Source organism: Lepidochelys kempii, chromosome 2, assembly GCF_965140285.1.
Source record: "Lepidochelys kempii isolate rLepKem1 chromosome 2, rLepKem1.hap1, whole genome shotgun sequence".
In the NCBI taxonomy this organism is placed as follows: Eukaryota; Metazoa; Chordata; order Testudines; family Cheloniidae; genus Lepidochelys; species Lepidochelys kempii.
In genome coordinates, this window is record NC_136381.1 from 120,031,458 (window position 1) to 120,046,004 (window position 14,547).

The following is a 14,547-nucleotide window of genomic DNA, read 5'->3' on the forward strand; positions in this document are numbered from 1 at the left end:
AACCAGCATAAACAAGCCAAAACTAGAGTTACTGTATGAACTTGCTCTGTCTGGTAACAGTCAGACTCCTAGAAGCAGGATTTTGTACCAGCTGTACTCTGTTAATCGTGCATGCAGAGAGACCAGCAAAAAGGACACTGGAGTAGACTAAACAGGACAAATCCAAAGTGTTAACAAGGACCTCTGCAATAACAGGAGAGAGGCCATGACTCACTCTGGCAAAATGTGACACAGGGCTGGTCACAGCACAGACAAGATATTGAAATGTCAGAACAGCTTCTAATCATAGGAGAATGCTGTAAGAGAGACTCAGTGAAAGACTGTAAGAAAAGTAAGTTGCTAAAACTGATGGCTCAATATCATAAGCTATAACTAATATGTTACAATATTTGTACAGCATAATAATACATGGCCACTTATATAGCGCTTTTCATCTGCAGATCTCATAATCTGTATAACTGAATGCGGCAGCTTGCAAAAGGGACAGCAGAAAAATTTAAACTTCCATTGCATATCTGCTGCTGTAAATTTCAATTAGCCGTGTTCAAGGATGAATTTATCCACTGAAACAGCCTTCTCTCATATCACAATAGAAAACTGACATATTCCATTAGGTGGCAGTGTAAGATCAGTCTGTTACATCTTCCCGTCTGAAATGTTTCAGAAGCTGGCCGTGGGAAGATGCAAGCATCTGTACTGAGTGGGTGGATACAGAGCTAATGTGGAATGTACTTAGCATGTCAACATTTGCTTTCATGTACGAGACTGATCCACAGTGACGACCCATGCAGCATGCAAAACAACAAACATTACTCCAAGAGAATTTCTAACCATACTAGATACAGTTAGGTATGATTGCAGTTGTTGCTTTGCAATTGCATTCATTTTCATGGTCTGGCAAAGGTTACATAGAAAAAACTGTAGTACACACTACCTTGTTCAGCTGTTTGGACTAGGTATATCTATTGATAGAGCAAGTAATCATTCAAAACAAGTTGTCTGTAGGTCTGAATTTCATTAACATTTCTCCCACTTATCATGAAATAGATATTGTAAATTCTTTTCTTTTTCTGTTTTAAAATTCTAGGCATTAAATCATTAACCCCAATCTGTTCTTGTAAAAATATTCTAAATGGTAAAAATCAAACATACTTCACCACCACCCCTTTTTATTAATATGTTACTTTTCCCTGTTTTCCAGCTCTAGGCCACTACTTGGTACTACTTCTTCTGCTGGGTTTCTGGCTGCATTTCCATAATATCATAGCCAGCAACACACCTTGGAAAAAAATCAGATCTACTTCGAATTTCAAGCCACCAAATAAAAGTAGAAGACACTTAACTCAATTTCTGTTGAATTCTTGCTTTACCTTTACAAGGTGCTGGCTACACTACAAAGCTAGAATTCAACAAGCAGACTCAATATTTTCAACAAACAACAAAGCCTGGTGAAGAAAACACACTAGCATGCACTTGAGTTCCAAAGCTGGGTAACAAAGCCTCTTCTAGTTTGAACCTGCTTTTATGTTTGAAGTTATAAAAAAAAAAAAAAGACCTGACAACAGCAGAGAAGAAATCGTCTTAGGAATGTATATTTGTTTGTAAATATTGCATCAGCATAATAAAGTCATGACTGTAACTTTTTATCACCAAGTCCTGGTCTCCTTGCAAAATGAACTTAATTTTTTTTAGGCACTTAGTTGCATTTTTATAACTACTAAGGGACCATGTGTACAAAAACAGCAGTTACGACTTTAAAAATATGAAGGACTTAACAGTCAAAGACTGCCAATAAATACCAATTATTAAACTTGCGGGTTGAAAGATGACAGCTTGCATGCTGGGTACACCCATAAAATATTTATTAAATCCTGACTCAAGCAAAAGCAGCAACAACTCTCACTTTCTTTTTCACATTCAGACAGACTGGTCATGAAGACAACATGAAACTCCTACTTATATGTACATTTCTTGTATGTACACTACTGCTGTAAAAAAAAAAGTGACTTATTGAAATCACTGACAGCAGACTCATCTGGCTTCAGAAGGCATTCCCACCACTATTATCAAGTAATTCATTATTCAAAGGCCCTTTTCACATAAATAGAAATAATTTGGGAATTGTTATGGGTTATTAAATTCCACTTTTTCTTATCTGCTGATTATATACCTGAAAGGGGGTTCCAAAGAGGATGGCTCTAGACTGTTCTCAATGGTAGCAGATGACAGAACGAGGAGTAATGGTCTCAAGTTGCAGTGGGGGAGGTTTAGATTGGATATTAGGAAAAACTTTTTCACTAAGAGGGTGGTGAAACACTGGAATGCGTTACCTAGGGAGGTGGTAGAATCTCCTTCCTTAGAGGTTTTTAAGGTCAGGCTTGACAAAGCCCTGGCTGGGATGATTTAACTGGGAATTGGTCCTGCTTTGAGCAGGGGGTTGGACTAGATGACCTTCTGGGGTCCCTTCCAACCCTGATATTCTATGATTCTATGATATACACAAAATCAAATACGTTTTCCCCATTCGTACAGATGGTTAAACATTGGGTTTTTTTTAAAGCTAAAAAGCCATTCCTAGGGCTTGAGATGTTTTATCATTAAAACCTGAGTAAAATATTTGGAGCCATCTTGAAAATACCAATCTGTATGATTCACAAAGCATGATTCATTTCAAAATGCATTTGCATTGGACAGGGTCCCACAAATAATATTTAGAAAACCACATAAGGCAACTTTTTGTTTAAGAAGAAGAAAGCATAATGCCTGTTTTTTTAAACACACAGGGCAGGTGATTTAGTCATTTCACATCATTGAACCAGCTTTTCTGTCTCACATGCTATTCTGGCCTGATCCTTTTTTCCCCTGTGTCTTCACTCTAGTCCTCGTGCTTTCTGGTCCCTCTTCATCTCCTGTTACCCGGCCACCTCCCATTTTCTCTCTCTTTTTCACCCCTTTTCCTCCACAGCTAGTCCTCTTTAAATGCTTCTATTGTCTACCATTATTAGCCAGGCTAGTATGCTGACATTTCCCGCCACCTCTATCAGGCAGCAAGCCAAGCTGCCCACAGAGCATGTAAATTCCACAAAGTCAGACCAGTGCTGCACACCCATGGTACATTCCTAAAGCTTGAAATTAAATCTGAGAAATGCATCCTAACTTGTGTGGGTGTTTAAATAATTTAAGTGAGTCAAAGATGTTGTGTCACCTAGTTCATCTTTCTGTTAATGCAGGATTGTTCTTTATTGTACTAGGCTTACTCCTAGTCCAGTTTTAAATATTCCAAGCAATGGGGCAGCTCACACCACTTTCACTAAGATTCCAAAGCCTAGTAAAGTTTATCATTAGAAAGTTTTATGCTTATAGCTAGTTGGTCTAAGATTTCCCTTTCTTAATTTCATTGCATTAATCCTAATTGTGCCACCTCTCCTCCCTAGATGGTTATGCACTTCCCGTATTTGCAGACTTGTGTCCCCACTTAATCAATGGTTAGCTAAGCTATAACTATATAGCTTTCAAAATATCCTTACAAACCAATCTTTTCAACGTCACAAACATTTCTGTTGTCCTTTGAATATCCTCCAGTTTGTACAAATAAATAAATAAATAAATAAATACATAAAAACTTTCTAGTAAGAGGTGCTCAATATTAACCACAGAATATTCCAGTTACTGTCATGGTTATTACCTCACTGCTGTGTCATGGAATATCTCAACACTTGGAGCCCAAAACTATATTGGTCCTTTTTGCTCAGATGTCTCACTACAAATTTGTTTTGAATTCTGTCACACCTAAAGATAAGTCTTTACCAGCATTATTACTTCCCAGATTCCTCCTCCCCATTACATATCTGTTTTTGGGATTATAATTTCCCAGACGTACCTTGTATTTTTCTAAAAGAATTCACCTCGTTATTTTCTGCCCAGATCTTTTAGATCCTATTATTTTTGTACCACTCCCTGCACACTAGTAACTGTACATTTTATAACATGCTACCTACTACTACTACTACACAATTAAAGAAGATATTAAGTAAGACTGGATCCAATACTAAACTCATCTGTACCCTTCTAGACTCCTCTTTCAATTTAACATTTGTTAAATTACATCCTTTGTTTACACTCCCTTCAGGCAGTTGTCAATCCGTGTGACAGTAATCATAGCCAAGCTGATCTGAATTCATTTTGACAGTAAGGTTCTAAGACTGTATCCGAGGGTTTATCAAAATAAAGCCAATCTTAAAAATAACCAAGTCATGAGCAATAAGCAGCACTGGTTTATGAAGACTAGATCTTGCCAGACAAACATTTGTTTGGATACAGTTACAAAACTGACAGATGAATGGAAAGCAGACAATGTAATAGATTTGGATTTTCTAGACATGTCATGATTACTCTCTCAATATTTTACTAGGAACAGGATTCAGACTCTGAGAGAACCGTAATTGCCAGGATTTAGGGTAGTAAGAATTCAAGTATTTTACAGAAATAATTGTGGAAATGAAGATATTCAAACTTGAATGATGATAATTATTTAACAGAAGATTTTATCCATCATGGCAAGAATAAAGGGACAATATCCTAATTAAATCCCAAATGCATACATAGTCATGATAACCATTTAAAAAGATACACTGTCAAATCTGAGAGACGTCAAAAATTAGAACTTTCAGCTTTCTTGATTCACAAGTGTGCATCATGCTGCCCCATTCTTGTGCGAAGGAGAAGATACTGAAATAGTTCATCTCCTTTGCTACTCTGAAGAACTGGACAGAGAGATAACAAACAAATCATGCACTCCAGACAGAATGGATCCCATAGTAAAATAGTCTAATTTTAAACAGCCTTTGTTTTTGAAGGGGCTGATATCTTACTTCCGAGGAACTTTATTTCTAAATGCTATTTTAGGTTTGTTTATGTTTTGGGCACTGGTAGTGTCCCTTCAAAGTCCTATGATAGATTTATAATAAGGGAGTAAGTTTATTACAGAGCAATTTTATAAAGTCTACAGTATTTGTGAACAAAAGCCAAGGGGTTTGTGGTTAGAAACCAATATTAATGTTTCAGTAAAAGTAAACTAGTTGATGGATACATAAAACATATTTCACATTGCAATACAAGCAAGAGATATCTATCTAAACGTGCTTAAAAGCCCCACAGAACTCAAGCACAACACAGAGTTCTATAACTGCAATGTATAAACCCTCAGACCCTAAATTATTTGCCAATCCCAAAACTGTAAACATCACAAGGTTCAATGAACTAGGCCCTCAGATTATCTGACGTTCTTATCAATCACCCAGTAATACAGACAAAAATTAGGATTACCAAACACCACTGAATACTAGATATTGTGCCATCAGCTAATTGAATTTTCTTGTCTTTCCCCACCCTCTAAGCTGTTAAACTTTTCTGGAATTCATATAATGATGTATAGAAAAAACCACTAAGAAAGTGGATTAAAGGCATTTGGTACTCACTTGTCTATCTCAATACCAAGCGGATTAGCTGGACGTAGAGACAAGGGGGGAATCCCTTTGTTCCTGTCAGTGCGCGTGTCATAATAGTTCATTTCATCAACCCAGACAGCAGACTGATCCAAGATACCTAGAGAAAACAAAGCACATATCCTTAAAACAACAAAGGCTGTCCAGCACCATCAACTTCGGCCATACTGAATTAATTTGAAAAAGCCTGAAAAATATAAAATGCGTGCCTATGTAATATTTTGGAAGATACAGAGCAAAACAACCTGGATACAATTATGCTAAACTATTTGCTTAGAGTAGCTGGAAAGGTATCAATGGCAGGGCATCACATCTTACATCTCACAGACTGCACTGTTCTGTTTAAGATACAAAATACCAACGCAGACAAGTTAACAGGCAATAATAAAATAGCACTTTTCAAAGTCTTTTACTCATCACCTCCAACCCTGTCACCTGCCAGAGACACCAGCAGTTAATGTGGCAGTCTCTCTTTTCATAGATTTTGGGGAAGATTCCTCCTTTTTCACCACTCAGCCAGAACAAAAGTCAACTCTGGCCACAAGTCCCTTAGCTAGCAAGTTCCCCAGTATGTGGCAGTCCTCAATGAGCGTAGAGCAGAGAGAACTGGCTTCCTCCCAATAGCTCAAGCACAGGGAGCATGTCAAGGTCATGGTTCAGGGAAAGGAAGGCAAGGCAGGGCTGCTCCAACCTGCACTCGGCAGAGAATCAGCTCCCTTCTCTGATGCACCCAGCTGAAGCTGGACGCAGCAGAGAATCTGGCCCTCAGTCTTTTGCTGTTTGGCAAACCACAGATTTCTTCCTCCCCCAAGACTTCCCCTTCCCACGAGTTTCTAATAAAGTTTGATATATTAACATTTAGATTGTAAAACATTAGAACAGCTCTGGGGAAAGTATGTGTTATTTAACTGCCATCGGAACCATAGAAAACAAGAACCTAAACTGTTGCTTTTGTGTAGACTCTTATATAAACAGTGCCTGTCCTAATTTCTCAATGAGCTAGATTGAATAAAAAAAATCTAGAATCCAAAGGACATTTTTGACAGGATTGTAGATGAAATTTGGGGTTAGACTACTTGACAACTTTCTTAATTATTAAACAACACACTAGAAATATCCCCAGAAAGGTCTTTTTTGTGTGTCTTACTGAGTATTAGTTGCTAATGTTGCTTAATTATAACAGCGTCCAACATTCAACTCCTTTTTTAAAAGGATTAACAGTCAGAAGGAGCTATAGGTGTACTGTCCACACATTCCTTTTGTGTCTTTTACTGATTCATTAGGCTTAACAGCCCATTAAAGAACTGGGACTATCTTTTTTGCAAGCATTAATATCAATTGTAAAGGGTAGGAGTGTGTGAAGGAAATCAAAAAGTTTTCACTTTCAGAAAAACAGGTGCTTTCAATGACCAATGTATAAGTATACCTAAAAGTCAGATTTCAACCCAAAATGTGTATTGTTAGTATATATTTTGCAAGTACTAAACAAGTAAAGAGTGACTAAGGAACAACTACCAGTGGGTTAAATTTTACAAATAAATGTTATTTACAAAACCCAAAACATCTAGTCAATTTTTTATTATTTAGCAAAAATAATTGTAAGTTTGAATGAGGCAAAATACCTATTTTCTCGGGTTTCAGGAGTTTGAAGGAAACAGTTGAAGTTCCTCTGCCACCGGATTTTGTAGTGACAATAATGTCCCCCTTATCATTTTTAGCTTGTCCCACTCGACACACTATTTTACTGGCAGACATCCATTCAGCAGTCAGGAGACAGTTGTGTCCGCAGATTGTTAAACCTGGAAATCAAAGACTTACTGTGAATAAAACTGAAGAAAATATAGTCTGTCTTATAATAGTTAGTTTTCTGTTTATCTAGACATGTTATAAACAAATAAATGAATTCTGCCAACCCTGTCTTTTATAATTTAGATGGATAATACTGATGTTTATTTTTAAGCATTTTTTCTTATTTTTATGCATTAAACTTTCACAGTTGTGGAAACTTATGGGTGGTGGCAGTCAGACAGTTATTTAATGGCAAATAGATTCAAACTATTAAGTGTTATAAACTGTTAAAATACAAATGGTCAACATCACATGTCAAAATATACAAAGTAAATATCCTTAAATCAACAAATCAGACCCATTATTACTATTCATTCCCTAATCCATTTGTAACAAGTCTAATTCAAAAATCTAAACAATTGGATTTTGGCTCTAATAAGTTCTCAAGCAACATTTTTCATACTTTGCCTATCTTTACATTTTGATTACCATCAATGTAAATATTTGTTGTGGGTTTGTGTATGTACAGTGAAATCAATGTTTACTGACATTTACTGATAAAAATCTAATCCTTCCAAGTCTAGTTATAGATAACTAAAATATAAAATACATCTATGAATATGTAACTCTTCTATACCACTTTGTAGACCCAATAAAGTAAGGAAATCATGAGTATATTTTTCAAAAGCACATAGGTCACTTAAGAACCTAAGTCCTATTGATTTTCAGTGGGAGGTAGGAACTTTTGAAAATAGAACTTAAGCTCCTAATCATTTAGGTGTTTTTGAAACTATTTCTCCCTACGTACTAAGTGCATTGCTGATTGGCCTCTATAGCCTCACAACACCGCACAAATATTAAATTATTCAGTATTCAGGTATAGGTGTCTAGATTAGCTCCTGCCCCAGTACAGATGGTACATCACTGTAATCAGACAATGCCAGGGTTTTGTTTTTTTTTAAATTGGGTTGGTTTGTATTTTCCATTTCTAGAAACTCTTACCAATTTAACAGATACTTAAATGAAAAAGGTCAGCATGTGACGCACAGCCCCAAACATTTCACATTTTCTTTTCTCATAATTTAATTCTCTGACCGTACACAGCGGACAAATTTGGCAGGTTTGAGGTTTTTATCAGATAGCACAACATCTCTACCTGGGCAAATTCATTTTTTTTTAAGGGGACAAACTCTTGTTACCACAGAGTGGAATATTCAGAAAGAATTATTTTTAAAATGTACAGGGATGGTAGATAAATGACATATTTTTTAAAGGTGACCCTCCACTGCCTTCTTCATGCTATTCAGCAGAATGGTAGCCAATACTGATTGCAGTACCTCTCCAGTTCATGCACTGAATGAGAACACCCTTTTTTGACAATGATGCCATTTGTGGAATATTACTAGAAGCTATGGGATACTAAGCTGATCAACATAATAAGGGAGTTTGTATGATGGAAGCAGATGTGCAGTGAGGTCGCATATAGGCCTGGGTGACTATTGTGATATTGTGACTGGAGTTGGACAAGGATCTGTGTTATTTAACAATCCTCTTTGAATTAGCACCTGACTGGGTGACGAAGAGGACAACAAAAGGCACTATGGATGGTGTAAAATAGGTTAGCGGAGATAAATTACATGACTTTGACTCTGCTGATGACATTGTTTTACTAGTATGATGTGGAACTGAATGATCCCCCTTACATCAGATGTACAACTGGAAGCAGCAAAAATTGGATTGAAAGTAAAAAGTTATAAAGGTCAGAAACTGGACAACAGATGCAAAGATGTATGTGGATGGAAAAGAAATCACACAGGTAGAAGAAAAGGAGGACTTGTGGCACCTTAGAGACTAACCAATTTATTAGAGCATAAGCTTTCATGAGCTACAGCTCACTTCCTCAGATGCATATCGTGGAAACTGCAGCAGGCTTTATATATACACAGAGAATATGAAACAATACCTATTCCCACCCCACTGTCCTGCTGGTAATAGCTTATCTAAAGTGATTTCCAGCACAAATCCAGGTTTTCTCACCCTCCACCCCCCCACACAAATTCACTCTCCTGCTGGTGATAGCCCATCCAAAGTGACAACTCTTTACACAATGTGCATGACAATCAAGCTGGGCTATTTCCTGCATAAATCCAGGTTCTCACATCCCCCCCACCCCCATACACACACAAACTCACTCTCCTGCTGGTAATAGCTCATCCAAACTGACCACTCTTCAAGTTAAAATCCAAGTTAAACCAGAACATCTGGGGGGGGGGGGGTTAGGAAAAAACAAGAGGAAACAGGCTACCTTGCATAATGACTTAGCCACTCCAAGTCTCTATTTAAGCCTAAATTAATAGTATCCAATTTGCAAATGAATTCCAATTCAGCAGTTTCTCGCTGGAGTCTGGATTTGAAGTTTTTTTTGTTTTAAGATAGCGACCTTCATGTCTGTGATCGCGTGACCAGAGAGATTGAAGTGTTCTCCGACTGGTTTATGAATGTTATAATTCTTGACATCTGATTTGTGTCCATTTATTCTTTTACGTAGAGACTGTCCAGTTTGACCAATGTACATGGCAGAGGGGCATTGCTGGCACATGATGGCATATATCACATTGGTGGATGTGCAGGTGAACGAGCCTCTGATAGTGTGGCTGATGTTATTAGGCCCTGTGAAGGTCGAAACAGCAGACTGGACTTCTACATAGAGTGCTTCCGCCGACGTGCACGGGCTGAAATTGTGGAAAAGCAGCATCACTTGCCCCATAACCTCAGCCATGCGGAACGCAATGCCATCCACAGCCTCAGAAACAACTCTGACATCATAATCAAAAAGGCTGACAAAGGAGGTGCTGTTGTCGTCATGAATAGGTCGGAATATGAACAAGAGGCTGCTCGGCAGCTCTCCAACACGAGTTTCTACAAGCCATTACCCTCTGATCCCACTGAGAGTTACCAAAAGCAACTACAGCATTTGCTCAAGAAACTTCCTGAAAAAGCACAAGATCAAATCCGCACAGACACACCCCTGGAACCCCGACCTGGGATATTCTATCTACTACCCAAGATCCATAAACCTGGAAATCCTGGGCGCCCCATCATCTCAGGCATTGGCACCCTGACAGCAGGATTGTCTGGCTATGTAGACTCCCTCCTCAGGCCCTACGCTACCAGCACTCCCAGCTACCTTCGAGACACCATTGACTTCCTGAGGAAACTACAATCCATCGGTGATCTTCCTGATAACACCATCCTGGCCACTATGGATGTAGAAGCCCTCTACACCAACATTCCACACAAAGATGGAAGCCGTCAAGAACACTATCCCCGATAATGTCACGGCTAACCTGGTGGCTGAACTTTGTGACTTTGTCCTTACCCATAACTACTTCACATTTGGGGACAATGTATACCTTCAGATCAGCGGCACTGCTATGGGTACCCGCATGGCCCCACAGTATGCCAACATTTTTATGGCTGATTTAGAACAACACTTCCTCAGCTCTCGTCCCCTAAAGCCCCTACTCTACTTGCGCTATATTGATGACATCTTCATCATCTGGACCCATGGAAAAGAAGCCCTTGAGGAATTCCACCATGATTTCAACAATTTCCATCCCACCACCAACCTCAGCCTGGTCCAGTCCACACAAGAGATCCACTTCCTGGACACTACAGTGCTAATAAACAATGGTCACATAAACACCACCCTATACCGGAAACCTACTGACCGCTATTCCTACCTGCATGCCTCCAGCTTTCACCCTGACCACACCACACGATCCATCGTCTACAGCCAAGCTCTGCGATACAACCGCATTTGCTCCAACCCCTCAGACAGAGACAAACACCTACAAGATCTCTGTCAAGCTTTCTTACAACTACAATACCCACCTGCAGAAGTAAAGAAACAGATTGATAGAGCCAGAAGAGTTCCCAGAAGTTACCTACTACAGGACAGGCCTAACAAAGAAAATAACAGAACGCCACTAGCCGTCACCTTCAGCCCCCAACTAAAACCCCTCCAACGCATTATTAAGGATCTACAACCTATCCTAAAGGATGACCCAACACTCTCACAAATCTTGGGAGACAGGCCAGTCCTTGCCTACAGACAGCCCCGCAACCTGAAGCAAATACTCACCAACAACCACATACCACACAACAGAACCACTAACCCAGGAACTTATCCTTGCAACAAAGCCCGTTGCCAACTGTGCCCACATATCTATTCAGGGGACACCATCACAGGGCCTAATAACATCAGCCACACTATCAGAGGCTCGTTCACCTGCACATCCACCAATGTGATATATGCCATCATGTGCCAGCAATGCCCCTCTGCCATGTACATTGGTCAAACTGGACAGTCTCTACGTAAAAGAATAAATGGACACAAATCAGATGTCAAGAATTATAACATTCATAAACCAGTCGGAGAACACTTCAATCTCTCTGGTCACGCGATCACAGACATGAAGGTCGCTATCTTAAAACAAAAAAACTTCAAATCCAGACTCCAGCGAGAAACTGCTGAATTGGAATTCATTTGCAAATTGGATACTATTAATTTAGGCTTAAATAGAGACTTGGAGTGGCTAAGTCATTATGCAAGGTAGCCTGTTTCCTCTTGTTTTTTCCTACCCCCCCCCCCCCCCCCAGATGTTCTGGTTTAACTTGGATTTTAACTTGAAGAGTGGTCAGTTTGGATGAGCTATTACCAGCAGGAGAGTGAGTTTGTGTGTGTATGGGGGTGGGGGGGATGTGAGAACCTGGATTTATGCAGGAAATAGCCCAGCTTGATTGTCATGCACATTGTGTAAAGAGTTGTCACTTTGGATGGGCTATCACCAGCAGGAGAGTGAATTTGTGTGGGGGGGTGGAGGGTGAGAAAACCTGGATTTGTGCTGGAAATCACTTTAGATAAGCTATTACCAGCAGGACAGTGGGGTGGGAATAGGTATTGTTTCATATTCTCTGTGTATATATAAAGCCTGCTGCAGTTTCCACGATATGCATCTGAGGAAGTGAGCTGTAGCTCACGAAAGCTTATGCTCTAATAAATTGGTTAGTCTCTAAGGTGCCACAAGTCCTCCTTTTCTTTTTGCGAATACAGACTAACACGGCTGTTACTCTGAAACAGGTAGAAGAGTTCAGCTACCTGGGGAGTATGATGACATTTGAAGGGGACTGTGAAAATATTCATACAAGATTAGGAAAAGCAAAGCAAAAGAGGTCTTTTACATCAAACTAAACTATGTGACTGTACTGAGCTCACTATTATACAGAGCAGAGACAACGGCTAACACAAACAGATTGATGGGTAATCTCCACAGATGGCTGAAGAAGATATTACACATTTTATGGAAAGACAAAACAATAAATGTAAGAGTAAGGAAGCTGACAGAGCAGGACATGTTAGAAAATATCAACAAAACAGAATTCAGAGCCGTGTGATATATGCCATCATGTGCCAGCAATGCCCCTCTGCCATGTACATTGGTCAAACTGGACAGTCTCTACGTAAAAGAATAAATGGACACAAATCAGATGTCAAGAATTATAACATTCATAAACCAGTCGGAGAACACTTCAATCTCTCTAGTCACGCGATTACAGACATGAAAGTTGTGATATTACAACAAGAAAACTTCAAAACCAGACTCCAGCGAGAGACTGTTGAATTGGAATTCATTTGCAAATTGGATACAATTAATTTAGGCTTGAATAGAGACTGGGAGTGGCTAAGTCATTATGCAAGGTAACCTATTTCCCCTTGTTTTTTCCTACCACCTTCCTCCCCCGCCCCCCCCCCGACGTTCTTGTTAAACCCTGGATTTGTGCTGGAAATGGCCCAACTTGATCATCATACACATTGTAAGGAGAGTGATCACTTTAGATAAGCTATTACCAGCAGGAGAGTGGGGTGGGGGGAGAGAAAACCTTTTGTAGTGGTAAACACCCATTTTTTCATGCTTTGTGTGTATAAAAAGATCTTCTATACTTTCCACAGTATGCATCCGATGAAGTGAGCTGTAGCTCACGAAAGCTTATGCTCAGATAAATTGGTTAGTCTCTAAGGTGCCACAAGTACTCCTTTTCTTTTAACAAAACAGAAGGCTCAGGTGGTTTAGACATGTACAACATATGGAAGATTGGAGCAAGTGTTAAGCAAGCATTGTACCTGTGGGAGGAAGGAGAAAGTGAGGAAGACCAAGGAAGAACTGGCAGAAGACAGTGACCTAGTAAACTGAATGTGCTGGCATCACATGAACTACTACAAAACTAATGAGTGACCGTAATCAATGGAGGAACTGGATTCCCAGATGTGTCAGTGGTACCAGAGGAACTAAGATCTAAAGTAAAGGTGACCAGCAGAGAAATAAACCTTGTCTCTGTGCAGTTGTGTGTTATTGTTTGGGGGCACAGGGAGGTTGCTTTTTTGTGATAAATTAACAAGATCTGAATGAATAAATAAATAAAAAAGAATGGTTTTATGTTTGTGTTTTACCTTCAGAATGTATGAAATATCAAATCTTGTCTTTTCTGGCTTTTGCCCATGGTTTTTTTTGAAGGACTAAAATAAGAGCCTGGAGTGAAACTTTCCTCAGCCCTGACTGAAAGGTGTGAGAGTTGAATCTTTAACAATGAACTTTTTCCCAAGTGTGTGATAGGAGTCTGAATTAAGTAGGTGCTAAAAATTAATAAAGAAATCAGACTTTGAAACCTGGGAAATTGAGAGGGAAAGTGATTTTTAGTCACTGTTTAAAGACACTTGTTTTATGATACAATTGCCCCTAGTTTGTCAAGTATACATAAAGTCTTCCCACAAAACCAGGGTAGACAACACCAGACTTTTCTAGTGTAAAGACTAACAAAGGAAAAAGCATTTTTTTTTAAATTATAACATTCAGAATGTCTTTATATATCAAAAGAAGCAAAAAAGAGCACCCTTTTTCCTCCTTTGTAGATCAGTTTTAAGATTCTCTCCATAACAGTCATTTAATTACTATTTAATTTAACTTGATGGAATAATTTAACTTTGGATTTTCAGTATAACATGCAGGAAACGTTTATAATTGTGCAAAATCGTTTGAAGAGTTCTACATTATTTAAGAGTTTCTTTCCTGCCTTCAATTTTATTTCTTAAATAATTACTACTACCCAGGGAACATGAGACTTAAGAAGTCCACTAACTTAAAAATTAGCTATGATCCGCTTCACATCACAGAATAATAAATGACATAGCACTGTA

The 14,547-nt window shown here is 38.9% G+C and overlaps 1 protein-coding gene across 4 annotated transcripts in view; it reads right to left on the reverse strand.

The window, feature by feature from the left end:
* EXOC2 (exocyst complex component 2) overlaps nt 1-14,547 on the reverse strand; it is a 188,565-nt gene that overhangs the window by 151,749 nt on the left and 22,269 nt on the right. For all 4 annotated transcript variants that reach the window (XR_012157344.2, XM_073332187.2, XM_073332185.2 and 1 more), the window contains exons 3-4: nt 7,127-7,303; nt 5,478-5,604 (exon numbers count right to left, since the gene is read on the reverse strand). Coding sequence is in view for 3 of the 4 variants with exons in the window: in XM_073332187.2 (XP_073188288.1) it covers nt 5,478-5,604; nt 7,127-7,303 (304 nt within the window). In the remaining variant the exon portion in view is untranslated. The remainder of the gene's footprint in view (nt 1-5,477; nt 5,605-7,126; nt 7,304-14,547) is intronic.